Source organism: Zymoseptoria tritici, chromosome 12, assembly GCF_000219625.1.
Source record: "Zymoseptoria tritici IPO323 chromosome 12, whole genome shotgun sequence".
NCBI lineage: Eukaryota > Fungi > Ascomycota > Dothideomycetes > Mycosphaerellales > Mycosphaerellaceae > Zymoseptoria > Zymoseptoria tritici.
In genome coordinates, this window is record NC_018207.1 from 241,834 (window position 1) to 267,274 (window position 25,441).

Sequence of the window (25,441 nt, forward strand, 5' to 3'; positions counted from 1 at the left end):
CTGACTCTGTGGGCTTGGACTGTGCAATCTGCGCCAGAGATCGAAAATACAGTTCGAGGAAGGTGTGTGTCTTCGGCAGGACTGAAAGCAACGACAAAATCTTCTTCCTTCGAGCTCACACGATACCGACCGAGCTACCGGAGTGCGAGTCGAGTGGTGCGGTTTGAGCGGAGCCATGGAGGTAGGGCATGCGAGTATCCGATTCGAGTACTCGAGTTCCTTGCAGCTGGTCGATCTGGAGCGTCAATCACGTCATACACCGCCCTGTCGACGTGTGAAAGGTTCAGTTATGATCCTTATCCGCAACCTACGCATTCAGCTCTGTACGAGTGAGTGTAGATCTGATCGAGTGGAGATTCGAACACGCAAGTCCGCTCAAGCAGGCGTCAGCGACACCTTCACGCCATTCCGAGGAAATACAGTGATCGCAAGACTCTCCACCCACGGCCCATCATCTTCGCTCTTCAGAACCGAGAACTCTTGCGCCATTCGGACGAGAACATACCCAGCTTCGGTGAGGGCATACTGCTGTCCTATACAAATGCGAGGTCCACCGTTGAAAGGTAGATACGCCCACTGAGGTCTGAGCTCTTCGTTCTCCCAACGCTCTGGGCGAAACTCATCAGCGTCAGGCCCGTATATGTCTTTGCGGCTATGCATAGCGTGTATGTTCCATGCGACGACACGTCCCTTCGCAACGAAAACTGGCGAGCTACCATCGATACCGCCGCCGTTGGGCAGGACCGTGTGACGGACTGCCTGTCGCTCGTTGCGAGGAATGACTGGATGAAGGCGGAGAGCTGTCATTGTCAGGAGGTTCTCCGCTCGTGGGAAGACGAAACTTACATTCGTTCACGCAGCGTTGAACATATCTCAGCTGCCGGAGCTCATCGTAGCTTGGGGGTCGACCGTCCAGGAAAGCAACCTCTTCTCGAATTTTGTCCCAGATGGCTGGATTCTTGGCCAACATGAAGAACAGATTCCCAAGGAGACTGGCAGTCGTATCTCGCCCGGCGAGTAACAAGCTCATGCATTCGTCCAGGACGACTTTCCGGCTAGTCGTGCGGACCGCCAGCTCGTGGGAGAAGATCCGCTTTGAAGAGTCATGTTCTGCTGTTGTTCCAGATCCGCTGGCCTTACGTATTGCCTCATCAACGAATTGGCCTGCGAAGTCTCGACAGGTACGATACGCTTTCTCTGCTTTGCGATCACGGTAGAGCATGCCCAGTCGTCCAATCGTTCCTCGCACCAACATCGCCTGCTTTGCATACTCGAAAGCGCTTTCGAAGTCAGTTCCGGAGTGCTCGCCTCTCAGGGTACAAGCAGAACGACCGAAGAGAAAGTCACACGCAGAGTCAAGCGTGTAGCGATAAAACAGAGGCTGCAGGTCCACGACTGTTTTTCCATCCCGCGGTAAAAGCGCCAAGAGGTCCTGGAACAAGGACTCCAACGAAGCCAGATCTGCAATCTGATCTCGAGCGAAGCTGGGCCGTATCAAAGTGCGGGATCTCGCCCAAGCCTCGCCGTCCGTGTCGAAGATGCTCTCTCCGAGAAGAGGTCGGAAAGCGTCCAGACGATACCCCACGGCATAGTCTTTGAACTGCAAGGAGAGAACCGTCTTGATGTTGTCAGGGTCTATCGTGACAATGTGATGTCGCCCGAGCTCGGTCGCACTGAACGTGTGTCCGTATCGCTCGAAAACCTCGCAGCCGAGGTCAAGTAAGCGATGCTGTCGTATGGCACGAATGAGGTCTGGCAGGGTGTCGAGACCGAGAATTATGCTCGTGCCGTAGGACTTTGGTGTGGGCTTGCATCCGTGCGCTCGTGCGAATTGGCGGCAGTCCAAACGGTATCTTATGTGCACCCACGTGGCATATCCTAGGAGAGCCAGTGTGGTGCACAGAAGCAATGTCGTGTGTGGCGCCATGGATGCTGAGCTTGGTACTGCTTCTGCGGTAGTTCGCTGTAGAAATGTCGGCGGCGCTTCGCAAACACACAGTGCGTGGCGTGCTGATTGGAGCATATGTATGTGGTCGATGAAGCGGTTGTCGGCGCCGATCGGGCAGCAGTCGTTACGGAAGGATCCAACTTCGATACTCCGACTGGTGTTTCTGCGTCGCCAGGGCACGAGGAGCTGAGTCTCACTCGCTCATGACCAAAGTGGCGACCATCTTTCTGCAATTTCGCAGTCGTGCAACGAAGCCAGATCAGCTGTGTTGTACGGTACAAGGGTGAACAATCAGGGAATGCAATGGATCACTGAATCCCTTCTGGGCTTGAAGTCTTTTAGATGCATTGACAGCGAGAGCGATCGCCTTTGTAGTGTGAGGTGGTCACACCAGGCGCGGGGCACGGAGGAACGCCCGACGTCGTAGAAAGAACGAATCAGCGAAAGCAAGTGCGCAGGACGTAGCTGAAGCTGTGAAGCTGGAGCCGGAAGTCGGCTGAACTCGCAGCGTGTTCACCTCGCAACGCTTGCTCGCTCCGAGACACAGCTGTTCGGCTCTGCCAGTTTGGACAACTGATTCAATAAAAGCTATCAATGGTACCGAGGATAGTATGAGTCCCCGTTCAAGAAGAAGCCAAGTCCTCCATCTTAAGGCAACAACTTCGCCGCCCAATTCTCCTCCACATGCCTATACGGATCAAGCGGAACCGGAATGCTCCCACTATACCCAACATCACCCTGCGCCTTCTGCAGCATAGCCGCCGTCCGCCCAACGATCTTCGCAATCCACCGATCGTTCACCAGTCCCGTCACCAGTCCGCGCTTCATGCCATCCCTCGTACTGCTATGCAAATCGCGCGCGAAGTCCTTGATCGCCTCCCTGGTCAATCCATCCTTCAAATTGTTGCGGATATTCTTCGCAAAGATCTTGGCGCCGGCCATGCCCTTGATGGACACATGGGACGTCTCACTGACCGAGTCCACTGGTGATATGGAAGCGTCCTCCGAAGCTGTATCCGGGCTTTCCACCTCGTCGACGTCCTTCTCCACGATTTCCTTCTCCAGCTCGATGATTTTGGTGGCCTTGACCAGAGAGGCGACAAAGTTCAGCAGACTCTGGTCACAGCTGGCAGGTAGACTGCCGTGAACGCTCATCGTGATGGACGTTTCATCCTTCTTCAGCGACTCGAGGCTCCTCTCAGCTTGTACGATCTTAGGGAGACCGTCCGCGTGAGCGACGTCCTCAGCTTGTTGCCGCTCATCCTCGGCTGTCGGCGGCGGCGGGATGATATGTTCGTGATGCGGAAGCAAAAATGACGGAATGGTAAAAGTGGCATCAACACCACCCAGCCTCACAACAGGTGATATCGTGCCTGATTGCGGAGCTGTACGGTACGCAACGACCTCATTGGCTTTGAGAAACGCCACAATGTCGAAGGATGTACTCCAGGGTACCTGACCTAGCGCTTCGATGTCAGCCAATTGGAAGCAGAAGTTGGCATCCTTCAGCCACGCAGAGAGTCGCCGCCAGAGTTTTCTCAGTTCCATGTTGTGCTCGGTGTGCCGCCGAAAGACCTTCTGCTGAAGCAATGCTGATACCCAATGCCCGGATCCAGCGGCATTGATACTGGCTATACCGATAGGATGGAAGTAGCTCAGCGGTGAAAGTAGTGCTCGGAGCAGGAAGGGTAGTCTATGCAAGAATCTCCGAGTCGATTCGGACGACATGGTCTGAAGCGTTGTGACCTTGACAGATCTCTTCGGAGGATGACTGATCGATGGTACAGCATGTAGCTCTGCACAGACTGCTGCGCGCAGATCCTTCTCATTATCCAGCGTGAATCCCTTGTCGATCGTCTTCGCCTTCTGCCGGACCGAGGCTCTCGATTGATAGATTGCACTGGTTGTGCGAATCTCGGTCATCAACTCCTGATACTTCTTATCGGCCAGCTCCTCATCCGGCGACAGTGTCCGGACATCTTCAAAGCCTTTTTGTGGGGATGAGTCTGCCATGTAACTCACGCCTCCTGTCAAGGACTCTCGAAGTTTTGGCCTGTCTCGGAGTCCAGCGGCTCCAATGGACGCTGCTCGGAGCAGAGGCGTGTCGTCGATAAAGATGCTGGTTTCACTCATCGAATCGTCCACCGGGTCGTCCATCGCTCCGAATGTCATCTCTGCATTGCCTCCTTTGACATTGGCATACACGTCGCCAATGTCAATACGGCGGAAGAAATTGACGGTGACCTCGTCAACATAGATGGCGAGCTCAATGTCATTCGCAAGTTTGATGCCTAACGAGGAGGTCAGTAAAGGTCACTCGCAAGCCAGCATCCTACTGACCAACTTCGACACCATGCGCAACCAGTGACAAGCTGGAGAGTGAAAAGGTGACTGCGCGAATGACCATCAGACCATCCACGTCCGTGTCAATCTCCAGAGCGGGCAGGTTAAACAACGCAATCTTATCCCTAATGAAGTGCGATGGATATTCTCTGAGCGTTTTCCGGAGGGTCCTTCGAGCCAGATCGGAGACTATTGGGAACTGAGACAGGCATGTGATGAAGAGGAGTGGCCAGCAAGCCACGGAGAAGAAAATATGCAGGAGCCATGATGTAGAACAGACCGCGTAGATGACGTTGAGCGTGGAGAGCACTGTCCAGAGAGGGATGTAGGGTAAGATCCTTTGGCCAGTCTCCCAGCCGTAGATCAGAAGCAGACTCTCGACTGCAGCTCCGGACCAGAACCATCGTCGTGCCCAGGCGAGAGAGGAGAATAGGAGGATCATGAGAGATGTAGTGAGGGCGGAGACGGCCATGCCGCCGAGCGTTCGTTTCGTCTTCTTGTCGTCGCCATGGCGTGGGACCGGCTTCCGCGGTATCATGATCGGATTGGGGGCCATGGTGATGGTGCAGGAGTGGCAGCTTGTTGCGTGTTGTGATTAGTTTTGGTCCATTCTGGCAAGTGTTTGCGTGTTCTGTATTCCCACGCGCGTGTTGTTGTCGCTGATGTTTGCGAGATGCAGATGGAGTCGCACAATGGAAGACAAAGAGCAACGGAAGTCCCTCCGTCCCTCCGAAGTCAACAAGGTTGATCGCCGCCCGCTTTTTCGACACGCAGGGACGTCATCGCACGACAGCGGAGACGGGTCCGGCGAACGCAGCGTGGGAGGCAAGGAGGTTGGGGGTTTGCCAATTCGACTATTCGAGAGGTCCTGATCGCGTAGATGTACACCACTTCAGTATGCACCGATGAACATGCATTGCTATTCAGCAACCTCTGTATCCTTAAACCTTGCTCACTCGAACCCGTCCTTCAACGCCCGTGATTAGACTCGACATCAGGCCGGCGCGATCAACCTCACCTCGAGCTTTGCCCTGCTGACCTGCTGCTCACTTGAGAATATCCTCTGGTAGCCGTCGCTCTGTCATCCAAGTTCCCTCCTTGCCTAGCATCTCCTCTTTGCGTAAGACGCCATTCCGACCAATGGCCGCTTTCGTTGCATGCACGCAGCGTTCCTGCATATCGACAGATGCCATCAGCATCGACGTCCTTGCCGTGACGTTTTGCAAGTAAGAGGAGATGTTTAGCCGACTGAATCTACCCTCCCTATATGCCTTTCTTATCATGCTCCTTGCATGTCTTCCTCTCCCTCATGTTGCTGTCCACGATTCCTGTTGGCATCCTTGAGATCATGAAGATCCACGAAGTCGTGCCCGGACTCGCCACGCTTCTCTCGACACCTGCTCTGGCATCGGGACACGAACAACACCATGCCGCTCAGAACGTCTCTCTTGACTGGCATGCTCCAGCTCAGTCATTCGTCAGTAATCTCACCACTGCCATTAATGGAAGCGGCATCTATGGCTTCATCTTCAATTCAAGCCAGGGACCCCTAGACACCTACAACTGGTGCAACATGCCGCATGTCAACTCACAAACGTACGTCCGGCCGAGTCAAGAATACAAGCTGGAGTACGTCGAGGTGATTCATCGTCACCACAAGCGAACACCCTACGCCAGCAACACATTCCCTGAGGAGGGTTGTGCATGGAACTGCAGCGATGAAGGACTCTTCTTCGGAGGGAAGCCTCTCAACCCATACGGAAACAACTCGGCTGCGACATATTGGTCGGTATACACGACAGACTCGAACCCATACCCACCGGTCGGCTTCAACGGAACATGCCAATTTCCTCAAATCACTCGCGGAGGTCTCGATGATAGCCATCAGCATGGTGTAGACCTCAAGGCAGTGTACGGAGACATGCTCGGCTTCCTTCCCAGCGACTATGATCCAACATCCATATCCTACCGAGTGACAAACAATGTCATCACGCCGCAAGTCGCAAGCATGCTCATTGCTGGCATGTATCCCTCGCAAAAAAATTGCGATACTCCACTACTCATTCAGCCGGACAGCGTCGACTCGCTCGAGCCGAACTATCCGTGCACTGCAGCTACAGCACTCTTCAGCTCGTATGGTCCCGGCAGCACGTCGCCAGCTTGGACGCAGCACCTCAATGCCTCAGCTGGACTGTTCGCTCGCCTTGACTCTCTGTCGGGTGTCAATCCGAATTCCACGGGCTGGCACAAGAGCTGGGACCACTATTTTGACAACCTTTCTGCGAGGCTATGCCACGACAAATCTCTTCCATGCAACATCGTCAACACAACGAACTGTGTCAGTATGGCGGAGGCAGAACAGGTCTTCCGTCTCGGCGAATACGAGTACAGCTTCATTTACCGCGACTCACCACAATCACTCCCAGCCAGCGTAGGAAGCTACGGCATCTTCGTGGCTGAATTGGCGCAAAACTTGCGCCATGCCATGGGAGAGGGAGCTCCTCCGACAGGGGATTGCAAGGTGAAGTACCGTCACAATGTCGCTCATGATGGATCAATATCACGCTTGCTGTCGATACTGCAACTGGAGAGGATGGTGTGGCCGGGGATGGGTGCCGAGGTGGTGTTTGAACTGTACAGCAAAGCAGGGGTGTACTTTCTGCGCGTGCTTTGGGGAGGACGAGTTCTTCGATCAAGCCATCCGGCCTTTGGCCAGATGGATATGGTTCCCGTGGCACAGTTCCTGGCGTACATCGATGGCCTCGTAGGTGTCAAGGCAAGAAAGGTACCCGAGTTGTGTCAGACACCGCGGTGTGAGCGGACGGGAGAAGGGTGTGCATAGTCGGCAGTGAAGATACGCCGTTCTCATCAGCAAGACACTTCACGAGCGAGAGTATGTCACTCAACATCTTCTCGCAAGTACAAGTAGCCTGATGGAAAACGATGTCAATGTCTCAAAAGGTCAGGCTCTCGTCACCTTTGAAGCTCACCCGGCGGTAAAGGCCGGAGTTTGTGAGAAGCCCACGCTAAGCTTCTTCAGGCGTGCAAGCAGGGCCCGAGCGTCCGTTCTCCAGATCTCCAGTGTTGATGGAAGCTCGAGTGTTTTGTTTCCGATTCACGACACCCTTCACCTCTCCCGGCCCCCGACAACATCGACATCGTCGCGGCCGACTCCTTGCTGGCGACGGCCATTCAACTGTCCCATTCTGCGCGTCATGTCCAACCCCGAGGACCCCGAGTCAGGTACGGACCGCCTCACGAGATCAACCGCGCGAAACCCGAGGCGACGGCAGCGGCAGAGCGACAACGACACGCTCAAGACATCCGCACCACAGCGTAAACGGAGCAAGTTGAGCGAAGACGTCTTCCAACCGCGCGCATCAACAGAACAGATCCCGACAACCGATGCGCTGCAGCCAGCCGCGAACGAGGGACCCCAGACCAACGGCCATCACGAACATCTCCCGCAGCATGTAACTGCGAGCGGACGGCATAGGAGGGCATCATCAGTGGATGTGGAGATGGCAGTTCGCGGAAAGAAGCCAGCATCGAAGCGGGCGATGCGCGGCGATGGCGCGACGGTCCTCACTCAAAATAAATGCTACAGCGCGCGTCTTTTGCCCAGCACACCGAAAGAGCTGAGAAAAGAGGGCGTGGATTACCGCGGTAGCATCGATACGACTGGACATGCTCTGGCCATTACACACGAGAAAGCGACCGTATGGGAGTACAACGGACACACGGCCGGCAACGCGAAAGTCTTCGATCTTCCATTTCCATCTCGGATTGGCGAACCCTTACCCTTCGGCGCATTGGTAGCGAGTGGTGTGAGCAACACGGATGTGGGCTTGGTGGTGATCTCAGCGACGTCGGGCAAGGTGTTCTTCTATGAGTCGATCGACCGCACCGCATCGCTGGGCCTCTTCCAGGATCGGAAATCCTCTGTTCAAGGTGACATCGGGCTATACTCTGGTGAACGAGTGGCAGATGTCGTTCCGGCGGAGCATGCTGGTCTCATGGTTGTCTTGGATTCCGGACGCATAGCTCATTTGACTTTGAGGGATCCTCAGGGGAAAGCAAGAGTGGTAGTCAACTTCTTGCGCGCTTCGGACTCCCGCTCCGGTGGCATCTTCGGTAGCATCAAAGGTTACCTGGCAGGGGCCTTCAAGAAGGATCTCGCTGCTGTTCACACCCGCCCGTCGAGAACTCGCGGACAAATGCAGACTGTTTCGCTCACAGAAGGTGGAGAAGTAGTCACCTGGGAAGTGGATTGGACTGGTCGATCTGAATGCAAAGGCACCGTGGAGATCAGAGAGAAGCTCGTGGAGGAGCTGAAATTATTGGCTATACCTGAACTCGAGGGACGATTGAGCAATCTGGCAGCCCTGGACTTTGCTCTGTTGGACAACCCGATCGCCGCCCATGGTCTCGAATTGGCGAAACTGGACGATACTGCGGATCAACCGCTGCATGTGGCCGTCCTGCTGCGAGTCGGCGGCGCGGATATGTACGACTACGCGGTGGCTGCGCTGACCCTGACCGGATCTCACGCTGACGTGCATCAAATCACATACATCACAAAGTACCAGTCAAAGGGGGGAAGGACATCATCCACCAGACCCAGACTGGTGGTACCAAAACCTGAGCATACCGTGTTTGTCACCTTTGAAGATGCCACAGTCATGCTTCCAGCCAGACTACCGCCCACTGAGGGGCCCGAGGCCCAGCTCGTCACAGCTGATGTGCCCAAAGAACCCTATGAAGAGGCGCTATACCTCAGGCCCAGCAGAGGTCTCGTCTTCCAAGCATGCTTCGCAGAGAACTCCAAAGGCAGCAGCCATGCTACATGCGTCGCATTTGTGAAGAATGGAGGCCTGGTCCGAATATCCTCTGCGGACGTGCACAAAATTGCTGAAGGACCGACCATCTCGGCGAAAACTCGAATCGAGAATGCTGTCTTCTTCGGCATTCTATCGGACAACATCTTGGACTTCACCCGGATCATCGATGCGAAACATTCGGTCGTTGACGTGGAAAATGCTGCTTTGCAGGTTAGTGACGAGATTGTACGTGCGGCAACGCCATACACCACCTTCATTTCGCCCAGCCCGACCTCGATGGAGCAGCATCTCGTCTCCAAGGCACGCGCACTTCAGGCCTTGGCCGGACACATTCGCACATCATATCCAGCAATTCCCCGACAAACCATGTGGCGACTGTTGTTCGACGCAGAGCATGTTGCTGCCGGACAGGAGCTTTGGACTGCCTTCGAAGAGCATGTTGCCGACTCCTTCGACGGGAAGCGCAAAGCTACCATTCTGGATGAAGTATGCACATGGTTTACGCAAGATCATTTCGCTCAGCGGTCCGATTTAGCCAACGAGGATCCCGTGCGAAGGTTCTTCATCGGCGGATTGCATCGTCTGGAGCCCCTTCTAAATCATGTCAAGCTCTGCGTCGCCGGCCTCAAGCAGGACGACAAGCCGCCGAAGCATATTCTTCGAATCGTCATCCAGGCGAACGATCTATGGATCCGTTCCCTGGGCACAGCTTTCACCTTCCGTGGTCGCAATGCCTCTGATTATGGAATCCTTCCAGACCTTCTCGAAGATGGCGTTCTGGTCGAGACCACAGAATACGTCGATCTTCCTGAATTCTGGACATCAGTGGCAAGACTAACTGAAAATACCGTGGCCATTGCGAGACTCTCTCGCTTCATCGCCAACAGATACTACGAAACTGGCGATCAAGAAGCAGTGGTGGAACAAATGGCAGGCGAACTTGCACAATTCAACCCCAGCATACTGCAACTCTACTGTCAACTGTCCGAGGAGTCTATCAATTGGCGTGCATCTCGGCCGTCTCAAAAGGAACGAGACTATGCCGAGAGTCTTCGTGAGCATTACGACTCTGTTCGGTACTCACAATTGCGCAGTCTTGCGGATGTCGGCCAAGCAGAAGCCGGTATGCGGTTGGCGGAGAAATACAACGACATGAACACTCTGACTGATCTCGTTATCGCCGAGGATCAATATCTCATCGAGACCGCGGAGAAGACTCCAATCACGACAGACCGGCAGTTCATTCTCAATGCTCGGACGGAGATTCAGGCGAAGATATTGACATACTTTGAGCGATATGGCGAAGCGTGGGCCACGCCTTTCTTCGATAAGATGTTCTCGGACGGTGCAACTGGTGCTAAGCTCGATCAAGCGCAAAAAACATGGAAGTCCGCTGTCACCAAGTATCTTCGCGCGGATTCTCGACGGGCGAAGCTTTGCTGGATCAACGATGTGATGGAAGCGTCGGACTTCGAACACGCAGGCAAAGCCCTGGCCGACACTGCGACCGAACAGGAAAACAAGTTGTGGGCGAAGAAGGTTGAGCTCTCCATGTCCAGGCTCGCACTCATGGCCGCGGAGGAAGATGCTGCGACCACGAGACTCGCCAATGGCGGACCTGTCCAGAGTATCAATCCTGCAACTAAAGACTTGCAGATCGTCGAGGCGCAGGAGAAGCTCTACGACCACATCCACGGCACCATCATCGGCTCACTTGACCGCGAAGCCGAGACTATCAACTGCATGCTCAAATTTGGCACGCACATCTCGGACATGATCGCGTTGCGTCAACTGCTGGAAAACGGTCTGAACATGATCATTGACCACACCGTCCTCTCGATCGAGCAGCTGATTGACGTACTCACGTTGATCGACATTCACCCAGACTCTTCAGACGATGACGACAGTATAGGCGGCGGCGAATTCGTCCTGGCATTGTCTGCGCTCGACGCAGCGGCACCTTCTTTGCCCTCAGATCGCTTCGAGACTCTGCTCCAGCTCATCTGGAAGCGATGCTACATCTACGACGACTGGACACAATTCAGACTGTCCGGCAAGCAGAGTGACGCCGACCGAACAGGCATCCTCCGCAGCACAATTCTGTGGTCCACGCTTCGCCAGGCTCTCGACGCTCACCTCTTCGACTCTGACTCGAGCCGACTCCGGATTCTCGCGCCCAGCGACTGTCTGGGCTCCGCGTGTCTACCTGAAGATTTCAGCTACCGCTTTCCCGACGAGGAACTTCTAATGCCCATCTTGCACGACTGCAAGATCCAAGACGAGCTTCTCCAGAGCTTCGTGGCGGATCGTCGACTGGATGAGATTGCAGCGGATTGCTTGCGAGATGCGCAGACTCAGATGCAGGGTCAGCATGCGGCGGGCAAGAAGACTGCGAGGGAGTTGCAGGAGGTGGATGTCGAGGCGGAGAAAAGCGTTTTGGAAAATGGGAATGGACATGGGCATTTGAATGGGTATGGAGATGTTAATGGGTACGCGAATGGGCAGTATGCGGATGCGGGCGCTGATGAGGATATGTTTTGAAAGCTTGTTAGGGAAGGTGGATGGAGTATGTGGAGTTTGCACAGGAGACCACAAGTGGTTAAGATCTGGTATGCATGTCCCTGGATGGTTCGTGGGCTAGTCAAATTTGCTCGCGGCATGTATGACGCCTCATAGCACAAGAGTGGCTGAATGTGGGTTGGAGCTAGCATTGTAACGAAGATGAAGGCAGCGGCCATTACCTGACCAAAGCGTAATTCGACTCAAGGTATTTCCAATGATATAGAAAACAGCCAGACCCAGAGATACCTCGCTCAATGCACAAGTGCCGCGGAATCGTATCGGACGACATATGCATGCCAGGGCATATCAGGAATGGAAACGAGACTGGCCAAACATTCTTGATCTTCTTCTTCTTCGTCTTTCTTCTCTGATACAGCTGTCTCTGGAAGACGGAGTCCTCCGATACATTGCTTTTCATCATGCAGTCATCATCACACACCACCGCAACGCCTCGCTTGAACGACCCACCCACCGCTCTCTACGAGGTCTGCAACGCAGCCTGCCTCACCCCCTCGGTAACCTCCTCAACCGCATCCCCCTCCACAGTCAACTTCTCCGCCCCATCCTTCTCCACCGCCTCCACACTCTTCTCTCCAGCCCCATCCTTCCCCTCCGCCCGTTCCGCCGCCTTCTTCGCCTTCTTCCTCTCCTTCTCCGCCTTCTTCGCCGCCTTCTTCTTCGCCTCCTCCTCCTTTGCCTTTTTCAATTCACTCCCGCCAAACATCTCCTTCCACTCTGCCTCCTTCTCCGGTTTAATCGTCTTGAACAAGTGCGCCGCTTTGCCGATCTTGTGACCGGCTGGGATGGAGTCCGCTTGCCACTCGTCCGGGATGATGAGCAGTTCCGCTTGCAGTTGGGAGAGGATGTTCCGGGATGTAGCGGGGAGATAAGGCGCGATGACGGAAGCCAGGAGATGGACGTGATTGACGGCGAGGTTGACGACGGCGTCGCAGCGGGCGCGCTCGGATTGGAAGAGGGCATTGTCGAGACGGTTGTCTTGCAGGAGTTTGTTGCCGAGGGAGGAGATTTCGCGCGCACAGACGAGGCCGGATTTGAGGTGCACGGCGTCCATTTCTTCGCGGTATTGTTTGAGTTTGTCGTTGACGTCTTTGATGTGAGTTTGGATGGATTTGGCGGTCTCACTGGTAGGGTCGAGTTCTGGCGCGGCGGGGATGGTAGAGTCGTAGTTGGGAGAGTTGACGTATTTGAGGATGCGGTTGACAAAGTTGCCGAAATTGTTGACGAGCTCGTTGTTGTTGGCCGCGATGAAGCCATCCCATTCGAACTCCGTGTCGCTGGTCTCGGGTCGGCGGAGGAGGAGGAAGTATCGCCAGACGTCGGGAGCAATGCCGGTCTCTTTCGCGCTGGTGCCAAAAACACCGACTCCACGAGACTTGCTGAACTTTCCGCGTTCGTAGTTGAGGTATTCGGTCGTGCTGAGGGTGTTGAGCATAGTCCACTTGTCGCCGGTGCCGAGTTGTGAGCATGGGAAGACGACCGTATGGAATGGCACGTTGTCTTTGCCCATGAATTGGTACAATTCGACATTCTCCGGATTCCTCCACCACTGTTCCCAGTGTTCCGTGTAGTTTGCAGTAATCGAGACGTATCCAATGCAAGCGTCGAACCAGACGTACAACACCTTCTGGTCGTATCCTTCCAACGGCACCGCAGTCCCCCATTTCAGATCACGAGTGATACCGCGCGGCTTCAACCCCTCCTTGATCCACGCATTGGTAATGTTCACACCATTGTCACTCCACGCACCCTTCTCATGGCTCTTTCTGTTCCACTCTGCCACTTGGTCCTGCAACTTGTCCAATAAGATGAAGACGTGCTTCGTCTCTCTCGGCTCTGGCGTCGCACCATCCAGCTTGCATCGAGGCTTGATCAACTCCAGCGGATCTAGCAGGTGCCCACACTTGTCGCATTGATCTCCTCTCGCGTCGTTGTATCCACACAATGGACACTCTCCTTCCACAAAGCGGTCTGCCAGGAAACCATTATGCTTGGTGCAGTATGGCTGCGTCGTCGTTCGCTCCTCGAGGTATCCGTTCTTGTATAGCTTCAGAAAGATATCCTGCGCAATATCCGTCTGTTGCTGGGTCGGCGTGCGCCCGAAGTGGTCAAAGTCAATCTCGAACCAGTCGTAGACTTCCTTGTGGAGCTTGTTGTATTTGTCGCAGAGCTCTTGCGGTGTGATGCCCTCTTCGATCGCTTTCGTCTCAGTCGCTGTGCCATATTCGTCTGTGCCGCATATGAACAATGTGGGAAGACCTCGTGCTTTGCTGTAGCGGGAGAAGACGTCTGCCGAGAGCACGCTGCCAATTACGTTTCCCAAATGAGGTACATTGTTGACGTATGGCAATGCGGAAGTGATCAACACGTTCTTCTTGCCCTCCACCGGCAGGATGACTTCCTTCTTTGCACCGTTCATGATTATTCGTCTGAGGTCTTTCGCGCGAGAAGCTGGCTTCGGTGGGCGTAGAGTGCCCTGGGTGGTGAGGACGTGGTGCTCGTTGGGTTTCAACCTCGTCGAGGGCAATGCAATTTTGGGAAACGGAGAATTTGGTCAAGTCCGTGTTGCCGTGATGTCGAAGGAGAGGGAGTGGTGTGAAAAGGAAACAAGATCAATGTTGGTGTGTTTCTGATTTCTCAAAAACTGCCCCTCCAAATCTCAAAGCGATGACTGTTCAGCCCTGTGGGGAAGCTTTCGTGCCTGCCACCAAATTTCAATACCATCGCCCACGACTCGTCTCGACATATGACCTGATCAAGCCAAAACTTCCATCTCAGCCATGAGCCAAGAAGAAGTCACAAGATCAGAGGATCCAGAAGTCTTCGCCGACCTCCTCAATCTCGAAGACCAATACCACAATGAAGGCTACCTCCTAGGCGTCGCAGATGGCTCGAAATCCGGACGTATCGAAGGCCGAGTCTTCGGATTGCAGAAAGGATTCGAGAAGTTTGTTGAGATGGGAAGATTGAATGGCAAAGCTGCCGTTTGGGAGGCTCGTCTACCGAGCGAGTCTAAGGCTACGACCGACTCAATCAGCACTCAAGAAGATGTTGAAGAGAGTAATGTGAGAGTCGAGCCTCTGAAAAATGGAGGTGATAGGCTGAGGAAACATGTCCTACGGCTCGCAGCTCTCAGCGATCCAGACGATCTTTCTACGGATAATGACGAAGACTCTGTCTCGGAGTTTGATGATCGGCTGAAAGATGCTAAAGCGAAGGCCACGCTCATCGCTCGACTTGTTGGCGAGGACGAGTCGAGCTCTGCTGTGATGGCGAAGGTGGAAGATGGAGAGGGCAGCCATCTGTCTGGAGCCCAGCGCAAGGCGGCGTTGAGGGTGAAGCAGAAGGATGTAGGGAGTGGGAGTAAGCCGACGGGAGAAATGGAGGACTTTGTGGGACTGCGTGGCGCAAAGGGTTGAAGGAGGATGAGTTCAGTATGCTCCTCCCATGCCTCGTGCATGCAAGAGCATCATCGTGTTGGCATTGTCCATGTGTGGATCACTGGCTGCCTCAACAATCGACACAGACGTTGATGCTTCGACCTACGGAGAGTGCCATCGCCTCGCTCCAAGGACTCGCCAAAGTCAACGGCAAATCATCAAGAGATGACGGCACTCAGGCTTCATCGACACCTCCGACTCGACTCGATCTGACAGCAGTCTGGTTGCTGGCTCGAAACATCGCCTAGGGCTATGATGAGACTGGGCTCCTGGACTCGAGATCGCTGCGTCGGCATCGAAGGAAGTCCAAGTCTGGCCGATACGGTACGTGGCTCCAAGAAAATATCAAGCCAATAGTCGAAGCCGAGGAGGATTTGATATGAATGGCAACTTCAGGTCATAAGTCTTCTTTGTTGTATATCTATCAAGATCTGTATGAGTGGGGTGCAAGAGCGGAGCTGAGAAGCCCATCTTCAAGATGTGCCTATGCACTCCGCCTCACGGGTATCTCCAAAACCAAAAACGAGCCGTCTACTTTTAATCTTTCATCATTGCCGTGTTCCCATGTCCCCAAATGCAGCAATATCCCAAATTGCCAAAAACGCCAGCCCATGTGAAAAGACACCCATCGCTCAGAACGCACAATCAGCCCAAAATTCTATCCCTCCCACCTCTTCCCTCATCATCACGCCCTCTGCATCTCCCTCTTCTCCCTCTCCTCCGCAAAAACCTCCCTCGAAATCCTCAACACCCTCTCAAACCCCTCCCTCCCTTTCGCCGCATTCTGCTTGAACCGCTCAATACTAAAATCCTCCACCGCATTCTTAATCTTCTGCCAACCTCCACACAGCGCAATAATCTTCGCCCTCTGTTCAAAAATCGTCGTCGTCTCCCCCTTCATCCCTCTCGGACCCGGGCGATACACCACCGTCTCCTGCACGCTCAAGATATCATTCCACGTCAAATTCTGACTGCACATCGTCACCTTCTTCGCCGCCGCGTCGACGTATGAGACTTCGTAGACGAGGGATGTGTCTTCTTTGCTGCCGAGTATGCTTCGTAGCCAGGAGGGTGCGGATTGTTTGCAGGTTATGAGGCGTTCGGTGCGCAGGATGCCGGTGGTGGGGGAGAGGGAGCGGGAAAGCGTGTCGACGGCGATTACGTGGGTGGATTTGTCGTTCCAGGGACAGTATTTTCGCCAGTTGGCTGTGCTGACTTCGTCCCAGGAGTAGGCGAATTCGTGGGAGGAGGAGAAGAATTTCATCGTGTGTGGGTTTGATATGGGTCGAGGTGCCGGATGCGTTGAGGTTGGTGGGTGGTGTTTGTCGTGGAGATGTAGGTTTGAGGTCGACGGTGTGTTTGTGGCGAGGTGAATGTAAGGAGGAGATGGTCGGCGTGGTCGAATTTGCTTGTGACTTTGGTCGAGAGGTGGCTCGCGCCTGTTTAGTCTTTCTCCGGAAATCTTGGTTTCCGATGGAGCGAATTCACGAGGTGTCGCGTGCTCCGTGATGCTGATGCCGATGTCTTGTGTCGAACGCTCGTGAGGGCAATTAATGCAGTCGTGGACGTCGTATAGGTTGCAAATAGGTGAACAAGAGGTCGGACGAATTTGTGTATCGAACGAAGTATCCGGAATGGAGAAACGGAGAAAGAAAGCGCCTAGAACCCCCGACTCTTTATCGTCTTGCTTGTGATTTGTCCTTCGGCATGCACTCCGTGGCGGGCCGCATACACTACGTCGGCTTTGGAGATTCAGATCCGAGATGGGTCCGAGTTGTCCGAGTTGAAGTGTCAAGTCCTCAAGTAAATAACTCCTTACAATACAGATGCAGGCACAAGGAACAGCGACGAAAGAGAAATGTTGTCAAAGGTACAGATATGGTATATAACAGAATTACATGGTACTGTTACAATAATACAGGCGTATGAGCTGCAATGCTGGGTATCTCTTCAAAAATGCCTCGCTGGCCGCTCTTTCGCCTCCCGACTTCGCCTGCTCCGAACAAAGAAAATGCCGCAAAAATGCCGCTCGCAAAGAACAAAGTGACAAACTTTCTGATCAAGTCTCGACTGCAAACTTTGAGATGGCTCGCTCTCTATCCTCTCGTTGATACACTGCGTTTGAGTAATAGCTGCTCAAGCGTTGGTGACTGCGCTTGCGTTCCGCGGCCGTGCAGTCCAGCTGTGGCTGCGGGTACGCATAGGGAAGCTCTTCAAGCCATGCCGGGTGGTTGTAGCCGTGATAGCAATGCTATGCGGCGTCGGATAATTGTCGCTAGTATCTCGAGTCGTGCTCAGTCGGAAGCAAGAGGCGTCGGCATCATCCAAGGCAACGTCTGCGAGTCTCTTCTCGGCGTGCTGCTCTGTGACAGGCGAGGAAACCTGAAGGCCAAAAAGGCGGATCGTTCACGGGCAGAGACTCTGGTTCTTGAGCTCGTTGGGGTAGTGTTGGTGTAGCGAGGAGCCTTCGACTTAGGCCATGCGGTTCGTTGCTTTGTGGTCGTGTCGAGGCGAGTGTTGGGTTGAGATGATGGTGTTGGTGGTAGTGTCGAGCGAGTTGGTGGTGATGGGAAGTAGTCGGTCATGTCCCTCGATCTCGGACTCGATACAGGTGTTTTCGAAAGGCAGGAAAGGCATGGTGCCAATGGAAAGGACTGTCTTGGGCAGAGATGGTCCATTGTTGGAAGAGAGGCGTAGTTTTTGGAGACGGTATTGTATGGCAGACAGTGGAGTTGACCAGACTGTTGGGTCGACGGTGAGAGAAGTAGGCAATATGCTGTCCAGTTGCGGTATGTGGCGTATATGAATGCGAGAAGGCTTGATGATAGATTGGGTTGGTATTGCGTGCAGAGATGTGGATAATGAACTGGGAAGAGGAACCAACAGAAATACGAGGCAGAACGGGGAATACATATACCAACCTCGCCATCAGACCAGCACCAACGGTCATCACCAGACTAACGGCTTGAGCCAAGCAACATCAGTCTGGTTCGCATCAGCTGGGGCGTTCGGACATGCGCGCTGCGCGTTCGGAGTCGCCATTCGGGTGCTAGACAAGACACCATGTGATGCGACGACCTATTCCGGAACAGCTGGGCGAAACGAACGGTCTGGCGGACATGGGAAGCGAGAAAATCGTGGCGCTGAGACTCCAGCTGCAGGTACATAATTTGCTGGTTGGAATGTGGATCTTGCGTGTCCCTGGCGTGAGGGTGAAGGATCCGCTAGAGTGGCGCCGGTGGGAAGTCTGGCGGAGTCGCCCGTCGAAGCCGCGCCAGCGAAGACGAAGAGCGGGAGGAAGAAGGATCACCTGAGAAGAACAGTCGAGACTCGATAAGACGCAGAGTCGAGACTCGATAAGACGCAGTTGAAGCTCGATTGGGGTGCTGCATGGTCGATCATGGGGTGTCTGAGGCATCGTAAGATTCGTAACAAGGCAAACGCGCCGAGAATAACAATGTCGAATCCTTGTCATTGCGAAGCTAATGCTGTGCGATGCGTTGAAACTCGCATTGCAACGGGACAATGCACGAGGTGTGGTGGAGACTGGGAGTAATTGCGGCGCGATGTGTGTGACCTCGAGTACCAGTGACCGGGCAGGCGTGCCTGTCTGTACCTTGCAGCATGACATCGAGTCGCAGATAAACTTGATCCCGTCATGTCGGGTTTGCGGAGCGAGAAAATGATCCTGCAGAAGATGCTACCAAGGTAACAACCACCGGCGAGAACGTCCTGTGTTTGATCCTTCCTCTATCGGGCATGGTCGCGACATGCTGCTCAGGTTTTGGCAAGCATAGACGGCAGACACCGCCAGTTGCAAAAGAGTACCTACACCTGTACAACAAACCTTCGACGTTCGGAGTACGCGAAGGTCGAACCAGCTGCCGATGTCTTCGGGACGAAACGACTGGTCTTCAGGCGAAAGTGGCTTGCAAAAAGAGGCTTGAGGCTGAATGAAAATGCCATGGATTCCTCTATCAAACTCTCGCAGCTCATTGGCCGGAAGGCTTTCTTCCACATCCCGGCCAGACTCATCTCTCTCTCTCTCTCTCTCTTCTTCACAGCAGACTTTTTGACTGTACTGCACACGGGAGGATGGTGTAATACAAGTCTGGATGCACGCCGTTGAAACTCGATCAGACCACACTGCCGTCCGTTCACCGTTGTCGTTGCCAAAACCGACCGCGTCTCTCCGTCCCATGGAACGCGTCAAATGCAGGGATTACAGACGTTTGTCAACGTCTTTCTCAGACTGGAACCCTGCATGTCGACCGACAACATGTGTATCTCTTGCGATGATGACCTCGCGTCTTTCGCAAGGCGTTACATCAACAAGTTGACAACAACGCCATCTGGTACTGTGCGACCTCTCCCCGCAGGCAAACCACGATCGTGCGACCTCTGCATCGCCGTGTCACCGCGCCCAGTGTGTCAAGATGACAAGATCTGTAAGGGAGCGCTCGGACTCGAACGCCTTCAGGCTTGTGCAATCTATCTCCAACCCCACGACCAGATTTTCTTGGTCGACGAGTTGTGATTCCACTGTGAAGTGCAGAAAGGCAGCGTGTTCATCACTCTATTCCGAGATTAGGGACGAACTTGAGCCCTAAGGTACCTCCTAGAGGATCTTCCTGCTTTGACGATCAACGGAGATGACACCGACAGGCTTTGGAATCCTGCCGGAGTTGGAAGCGACGTCACGACCACTACGACAACACGATTTTGCGATAGGTCGTGACAATTCTTGCTACACGCCCAGTACCGCTGCATGTCGTTCTCCGGTATCTCCCTCTTGACTACAGTGTACGCGTTTCTTGGTGAGTTGCCATGGGCAATGCAATGCATTGGCGCAAGGAGACTATTGAAGCCCGGACTCGGAAGCCGGGTCGTCGATTCCGAGATGGAGATATGCACAGGCCCTTTTGAAGATGGTTTGCAGCGTGCAGGTCGGATAAGGTAGGTCTCATGATTTCAAATTCGATGGTGGGGAATAAGTTCATGCATGTTGATGTGAGGAGTAAGTGACTTCTTGTCGGAACATCCGGTCATATGGCGAAGTGTTTCGCTGTGGACTTGGCCTGGTATGAGTTCATCCTATGTACAGGACTGGCATGTAGATCTTCTCGTCTATGTCAAATACTTGATCCATCTACTTCAGCGTAACCAACTCCTCCGCAGACGTCGGATGAATCGCTACACAACGATCAAAGTCCGCCTTGGTCGCGCCCATGCGAATAGCCACACCAAAACCTTGCAGCATCTCGCCGGATCCAAGACCCAGAATGTGCAGACCCACGACCTTCTCGTCCTTGCCCTGGCAGACCAACTTGTACGATGTGGGACCCTTGTCCTCTTGCTCCATCATGGAATAGTACATGGCCGTGAAGCTCGTGTTGTAGACCTTGATGTTCTCGTCGCCGAACTTCTCCCTCGCCTCGGGTTCCGTCATTCCGATGCTGCCGACCTCGGGATGCGCGAAGACGATGGACGGGATGTTCTCATACTCGAGTCGGGCGTCCTTCTTGCCGCCGAAGACACGGTCGGCGAGTTTGCGGCCTGCGGCGATGGCGACAGGAGTCAATTCGAAGCCCTTGTCGCACACGTCGCCGAGGGCGAAGATGTGCTCGACGTTGGTGTTTTGGTAGTCGTCCACGGGAATGTGCTTCTTGTCATTGGTCTTGACGCCGGATGCTTCGAGGTTGAGCTTTTCGAGCTCGGGAGCACGGCCGATGGCCCAGAGCACTGTGTCGACTTCGAGCTTGCCCTCGCCGTTGGAGTCCTTGTAGTGCAGCGTCTTCTTGCCATTGCCGGCGTCCTCGAGCTTGGATTGGGAGGAGTTCTTATGGAGGATGATTCCTTGTCGCTCGTACTCGGCCACCACCTTATCCTGAATCATCGGGTCGAAAGTTCGAAGGAACTTGTCCTGGCGGATGAAGAGATGCGTTTCGGTGCCAAGAGCGTGAAACATGCCCGCCATTTCAATGGCAATGTAGCCGGCGCCCACGACGGCTACCCTCTTCGGCTGGTGCTCCAGCTCGAAGAATCCGTCGGATGTGATGCCCAGCTCGGCGCCCTCCACGGGAGGCAAATTGGGGTATCCTCCTACGGCGACCAGAATCTTCTTCGCCTTGATGTCGATCTCCGTCTTATCATCAAGCGTGACCGTGACCACATGAGGATCCTTGAAAGTGGCCGTGCCGTGCAAGTACTCCACCTTGTCATTCTTCAAGTTCTTCTCATAGATCCCATTCAGTCTCTTGACATACGCATCTCGCTTGTTCTTGAAATAATTCCAGTCAAACGGCTTCGTCTCTTCCACGCTGAAGCCATAGTTCTTCGCCTCATGAATCGTCTCCCGGATCGAGGCGGCGTTCCATGTCACCTTCTTCGGCACACATCCCACGTTCACACAGGTGCCTCCCAGACGCTTGTTCTCGACCGCAATGGTCTTTTGTCCGTAAATGCCACTCGCACGCCTCGCGCTGGCCAATCCGCCGGATCCACCGCCAATGACCAGGTAGTCGCACTCTTTCTGGATGGGCGCCATGATGGAGGAGCTGGAGGCGAAGTGTCGGGACAGGGAATCGAGTCGCTGCGAGCCTGCCGTCCTGGGCAGTAGGGTCCGCGTGGAGGCTGCGGTGGCGAGGAGACGGAGGGGTGTTTGTTGAGACAGCTTGACGGCTGAGTGGGGTAGATCGATGGTGGACGAGGGTGCGGGAGGTGGAAATAAATAGGAAAAGGTTCAAGCTGAAGGATGACGTGCCGGAGCCGATTTACGGAAGGATGACGAGATATGTAATCGTCAAGACTGCGTGTGCTGTACCTTACGATTAGACATGTGCTGTCAGCTTCTGTTCTGCGGAATCTCGAGGAATGGTGAGACTGCCAGGTGGTTTGCAGCGGTAGTGGACGTGAAAATGTCCGGCGATTGCCACAACGACCCCACTAACGAGATGTTGTGGATCATCAGACTGACCATTAGTGAAGTGCACGTAACTAGTGCTAAGGCATTCCTACACACAGATAGCTAAAGTAAGAATCTTATACTTAAGATTCTCTCTATATAATAATATATACCTGCTAATTAGAGGTCTTCTTCTACTTAGCTTAAGTCTAATTATAATAGGTTATAAGCCCGGCGTAACTACTGCATACTTAAGGAAGAATTGTCTATTCTAAGCGCAGCTACTAAAACCTTACTATATACTATTTAGATAGTTAACTAGCGAGCCGAGAAAGAGCTAGTTATAATAATAGCCACAATATAGGCTAATAAGTTTAAGACTACAAAGGAGAATAAAGTCCTAAGAAAAGGAAGTAACTTCTTAGACTAGTTAAGGATGCTTAAAGCAGCCCTTATAGATAAGGAGGTATTAGGCTATGTCTTTTATAATATTCCCTAGTACCCTGCCTAACTAAAGCTAGGAATTAAAGTTAGATATCCCTCTTTACTAACTAAGGAGAGTACTACTTTATCCTTCTAGGCTCTAACTCCTTCCTAAAAAGAAGGAGGGGATACTCTAGTAATAGAACCTATTTTAACTAGTAGACTAAGACTAACTCCTCTTTAAGTCTAGTATAAGCATAACCTAATTATATATAGGATTATTAGTAAAAGGATTAACTAATCTCTAAGGCCTAACTTTAGGGATATAGAGAAGATAGCTAAGGAACTATATAATACTATTATAGCTACTTACAGGCCTATTATAACTATAAATATTTATAATAGCCTAAGGATTCTTAGAATTAGTAATATTAAGATCTAAGGAATAAACACTTAGAAGTACTATAAGGACTTCTAGAAGTAGTATTACAAGTATATCTCTATAATAAAATAATACTTTAGGTCTAAGAATATTTTAGTCTTAAAGCTTACCTTTAGTAATAAGCAGATTAGGCTATTCTTTATTTAGGGCCTCTACTATCTAGAATACCTAAGAAGCTAGAGATAATCCTATTATATTAAGAACATAACTCTTAAAGAGCTAATTACCTTATTAATTAAGGAACCTCCTCTATAGATATAAAGGATAGTAGGAGGATTTAAGGGTGCTATAATAGATAATAATTAGTATATTAAGTATACTTATTATATCTATATAAATGCAGATTGCTTTAAGAAGTACCTTAATAAGGCCCTAAAGTCCTAGGTACATAAAGGAAAAGGAGGATCTAATAAGAATAAGAAGAAGTCCTAAGATAAGAGCAAGAGATATAATAAGAAGGGAGGAAAGGGTACTATAGCAATTAAGCCTATCTCCTCTTCTAATATAAGCTTAGGCTCTAATTTAGATAGCTTATTTACAGGAGTAGCAATTACTACTACTAGAATATAAAGGAGTAATACTATTATCTAAGATTCTAGTATATTATACTACTTCTTTAATAACAAGTCCTAGTTCTTAAACCTTAAACCCCTAGAAACCCTAATTAGGTTCTCTTAAGCTATTAGACAAAGTATAGTTATATACTTAGGAAGTGTAAGGATTATAATAAAGTATAAGGGGAATAAGTTAAATATTACCTTACAAGATATGTTATACTCTCCTAACTCTAATTATAACCTTATCTTAGCAAAGACTCTCTAGCTAAAGTGCAAGGTCTACCTAGACAGGCTATCTTTATATATTCTAAGGAATAATAAGAAGATAAGTAAGGTTTAGTCTACTTATAATGTTCTAATCCTCTAGAATGTAACTGTCTCTCTTCCTAAGGGGAGTACTAAAGTTACTTCTATAACTAACAGGAATATATTCTATTTAGCCTTTGCTATACCTAAGGCTAATATAATAAGATAGTACTAAAGACTAAGCTATATAGGGAACAAGATTCTTAGTATAATAAAGGCTTAAGTTTAAGGACTTAAGCAGATTAACATATCTATACTCGAGCACTATAAGCTATACAAGCTTGTAAGGTTATAAAGAGTAGTATTAAGAACTCTAAGACTAATACCTTAATCCTTATTAGATAAGGTCTATATTAACATTATAGGACTAATCTTTCTACTAGATATCTTTAGATACAAGTACATCCTTATAATTACTAATATAAAGTTAAGAAAGAGATAGGCTATCTTCTACAAGCTTAAATTATAAGCTGTACAAATTATTAAGAAATAAACTACTAAGATATTTAACTAGTATAAAAAGATAGTTAAGATCTAGTTCTTAGATAAAGAAGGAGAGTTTAATAATAATAATCTAATTATATTTGCAGAGAATAAGGGACTAAGATAGGATTTCTTAGTTCCTTATACTCCTAAGTAGAATAGAATTGCAGAATTATCTAACAAGATTATCCTTAATAAGGTAAGAGCAATAATAATTAACTCTAGCCTACCTCTTCCTCTTTAGAGTTTTGCAGTTATATATATAATCTTCCTTACTAATAGGCTAGTATGCCTATTAACTAATAAGATTCCTCTTTAGGAATTTAATTAAAATCTTAATACTAGAACTCTATATATTAATCTAACAAAGGTTAGGAGATTTAGATGCAGAGTATATCTGTATAATTAGAGGAGACCTAATTTATAGAAGTTCTATCCTAGAGTAGAGAAATACTAGAATCTAGGATTCTAGGAGAACACTTTAACTAACTATATAGTTTAGAAGTTTAAACTATCTACCCTTACTAGGTTTTAGTATAAGATTATAACCTCTCCTTATATAATACATAATAAGAATAAGGTATATAGTATAATACCTGCTACCCTAGACTTCTAGGAGGAGAGTTTCTTATAACTAATATAACCTATTACTATAGAACAGGAAGTCTATACTATCTATACTAAAGATTAAGATTAGGGCTAGGATGCCTAAGGGCAAGATACCTAACCTCTTACTACTTCTTATCTTTAAGAAGTAGAGAATATATTTAATACTATATAAAGAGAGAGAAACTAAGCCTTCCTTTTAACATCTTAAGGGGAGCAAATATTAGGTTAGGATATATAGTCCTAAGATAACTAATATAAGTAGTCTAAGCCTAATTAGCTAGAGGTTACTAAGTATAAAGAAGCCTCCTAGCTAGCTTAGGGGAAGTATATTTCTAAGGAAACAGGAAGTCCTAAGGGATTCTAAGAAAGTCCTAAGGGATTCTAGAAGCAGGCTAATACCTTATTAATATAGCTATAATATTAAGTATTAATAAAGAATTTCCCTAAAAGGGAAGACCTCTAAGATTATACTATAACTCCTTTCCTAGATATTTATATTATAGGAAAGAGGAAAGTAGGGAGAAGCCCTAAGAGACCTAAAAAATTAGGTAATAAAGCAAGTCCT

General features: G+C 51.0%; 9 protein-coding genes across 9 annotated transcripts; 3 read left to right on the forward strand and 6 right to left on the reverse strand.

The window, feature by feature from the left end:
- Positions 1-146: 146 nt before the first annotated feature.
- CYP-28 (putative P450 monooxygenase) lies at positions 147-1,927 on the reverse strand (the record flags this gene model as incomplete). Its single annotated transcript, XM_003848173.1, has 2 exons — positions 147-782; positions 847-1,927. The coding sequence occupies 2 exons, from the start codon at positions 1,925-1,927 to the stop codon at positions 376-378; spliced, it is 1,488 nt and encodes a 495-aa protein (XP_003848221.1).
- A 1,806-nt stretch (positions 1,928-3,733) lies between these two features.
- MYCGRDRAFT_50647 (uncharacterized protein) lies at positions 3,734-4,733 on the reverse strand (the record flags this gene model as incomplete). The annotated part of the gene is made up of 2 exons (XM_003848172.1): positions 3,734-4,239; positions 4,289-4,733. Coding segments are annotated over 2 exons (951 nt in total), but the record flags the coding sequence as incomplete, so codon positions are not given.
- Positions 4,734-5,849: 1,116 nt separating this feature from the next.
- Positions 5,850-7,061, forward strand: MYCGRDRAFT_30085 (uncharacterized protein; the record flags this gene model as incomplete). The annotated part of the gene is made up of 1 exon (XM_003847820.1): positions 5,850-7,061. A coding segment is annotated over one exon (1,212 nt), but the record flags the coding sequence as incomplete, so codon positions are not given.
- A 445-nt stretch (positions 7,062-7,506) lies between these two features.
- Positions 7,507-11,673, forward strand: MYCGRDRAFT_50692 (uncharacterized protein; the record flags this gene model as incomplete). Its single annotated transcript, XM_003847821.1, has 2 exons — positions 7,507-9,189; positions 9,355-11,673. 2 exons carry the CDS (start codon positions 7,507-7,509, stop codon positions 11,671-11,673), a joined length of 4,002 nt encoding a protein of 1,333 aa, XP_003847869.1.
- Positions 11,674-12,172: 499 nt separating this feature from the next.
- Positions 12,173-14,247, reverse strand: MYCGRDRAFT_77226 (methionine--tRNA ligase; the record flags this gene model as incomplete). The annotated part of the gene is made up of 1 exon (XM_003848171.1): positions 12,173-14,247. One exon carries the CDS (start codon positions 14,129-14,131, stop codon positions 12,173-12,175), a length of 1,959 nt encoding a protein of 652 aa, XP_003848219.1.
- Positions 14,248-14,534: 287 nt separating this feature from the next.
- On the forward strand, positions 14,535-14,966 carry MYCGRDRAFT_18839 (uncharacterized protein; the record flags this gene model as incomplete). Its single annotated transcript, XM_003847822.1, has 1 exon — positions 14,535-14,966. A coding segment is annotated over one exon (432 nt), but the record flags the coding sequence as incomplete, so codon positions are not given.
- An 871-nt stretch (positions 14,967-15,837) lies between these two features.
- Positions 15,838-16,765, reverse strand: MYCGRDRAFT_77228 (uncharacterized protein; the record flags this gene model as incomplete). Its single annotated transcript, XM_003848170.1, has 1 exon — positions 15,838-16,765. The coding sequence occupies one exon, from the start codon at positions 16,414-16,416 to the stop codon at positions 15,838-15,840; it is 579 nt and encodes a 192-aa protein (XP_003848218.1).
- A 247-nt stretch (positions 16,766-17,012) lies between these two features.
- On the reverse strand, positions 17,013-17,968 carry MYCGRDRAFT_106276 (uncharacterized protein; the record flags this gene model as incomplete). Its single annotated transcript, XM_003848169.1, has 1 exon — positions 17,013-17,968. The coding sequence occupies one exon, from the start codon at positions 17,828-17,830 to the stop codon at positions 17,447-17,449; it is 384 nt and encodes a 127-aa protein (XP_003848217.1).
- A 2,659-nt stretch (positions 17,969-20,627) lies between these two features.
- MYCGRDRAFT_106278 (uncharacterized protein) lies at positions 20,628-22,020 on the reverse strand (the record flags this gene model as incomplete). The annotated part of the gene is made up of 1 exon (XM_003848168.1): positions 20,628-22,020. A coding segment is annotated over one exon (1,071 nt), but the record flags the coding sequence as incomplete, so codon positions are not given.
- Between the last annotated feature and the right edge of the window lie 3,421 nt (positions 22,021-25,441).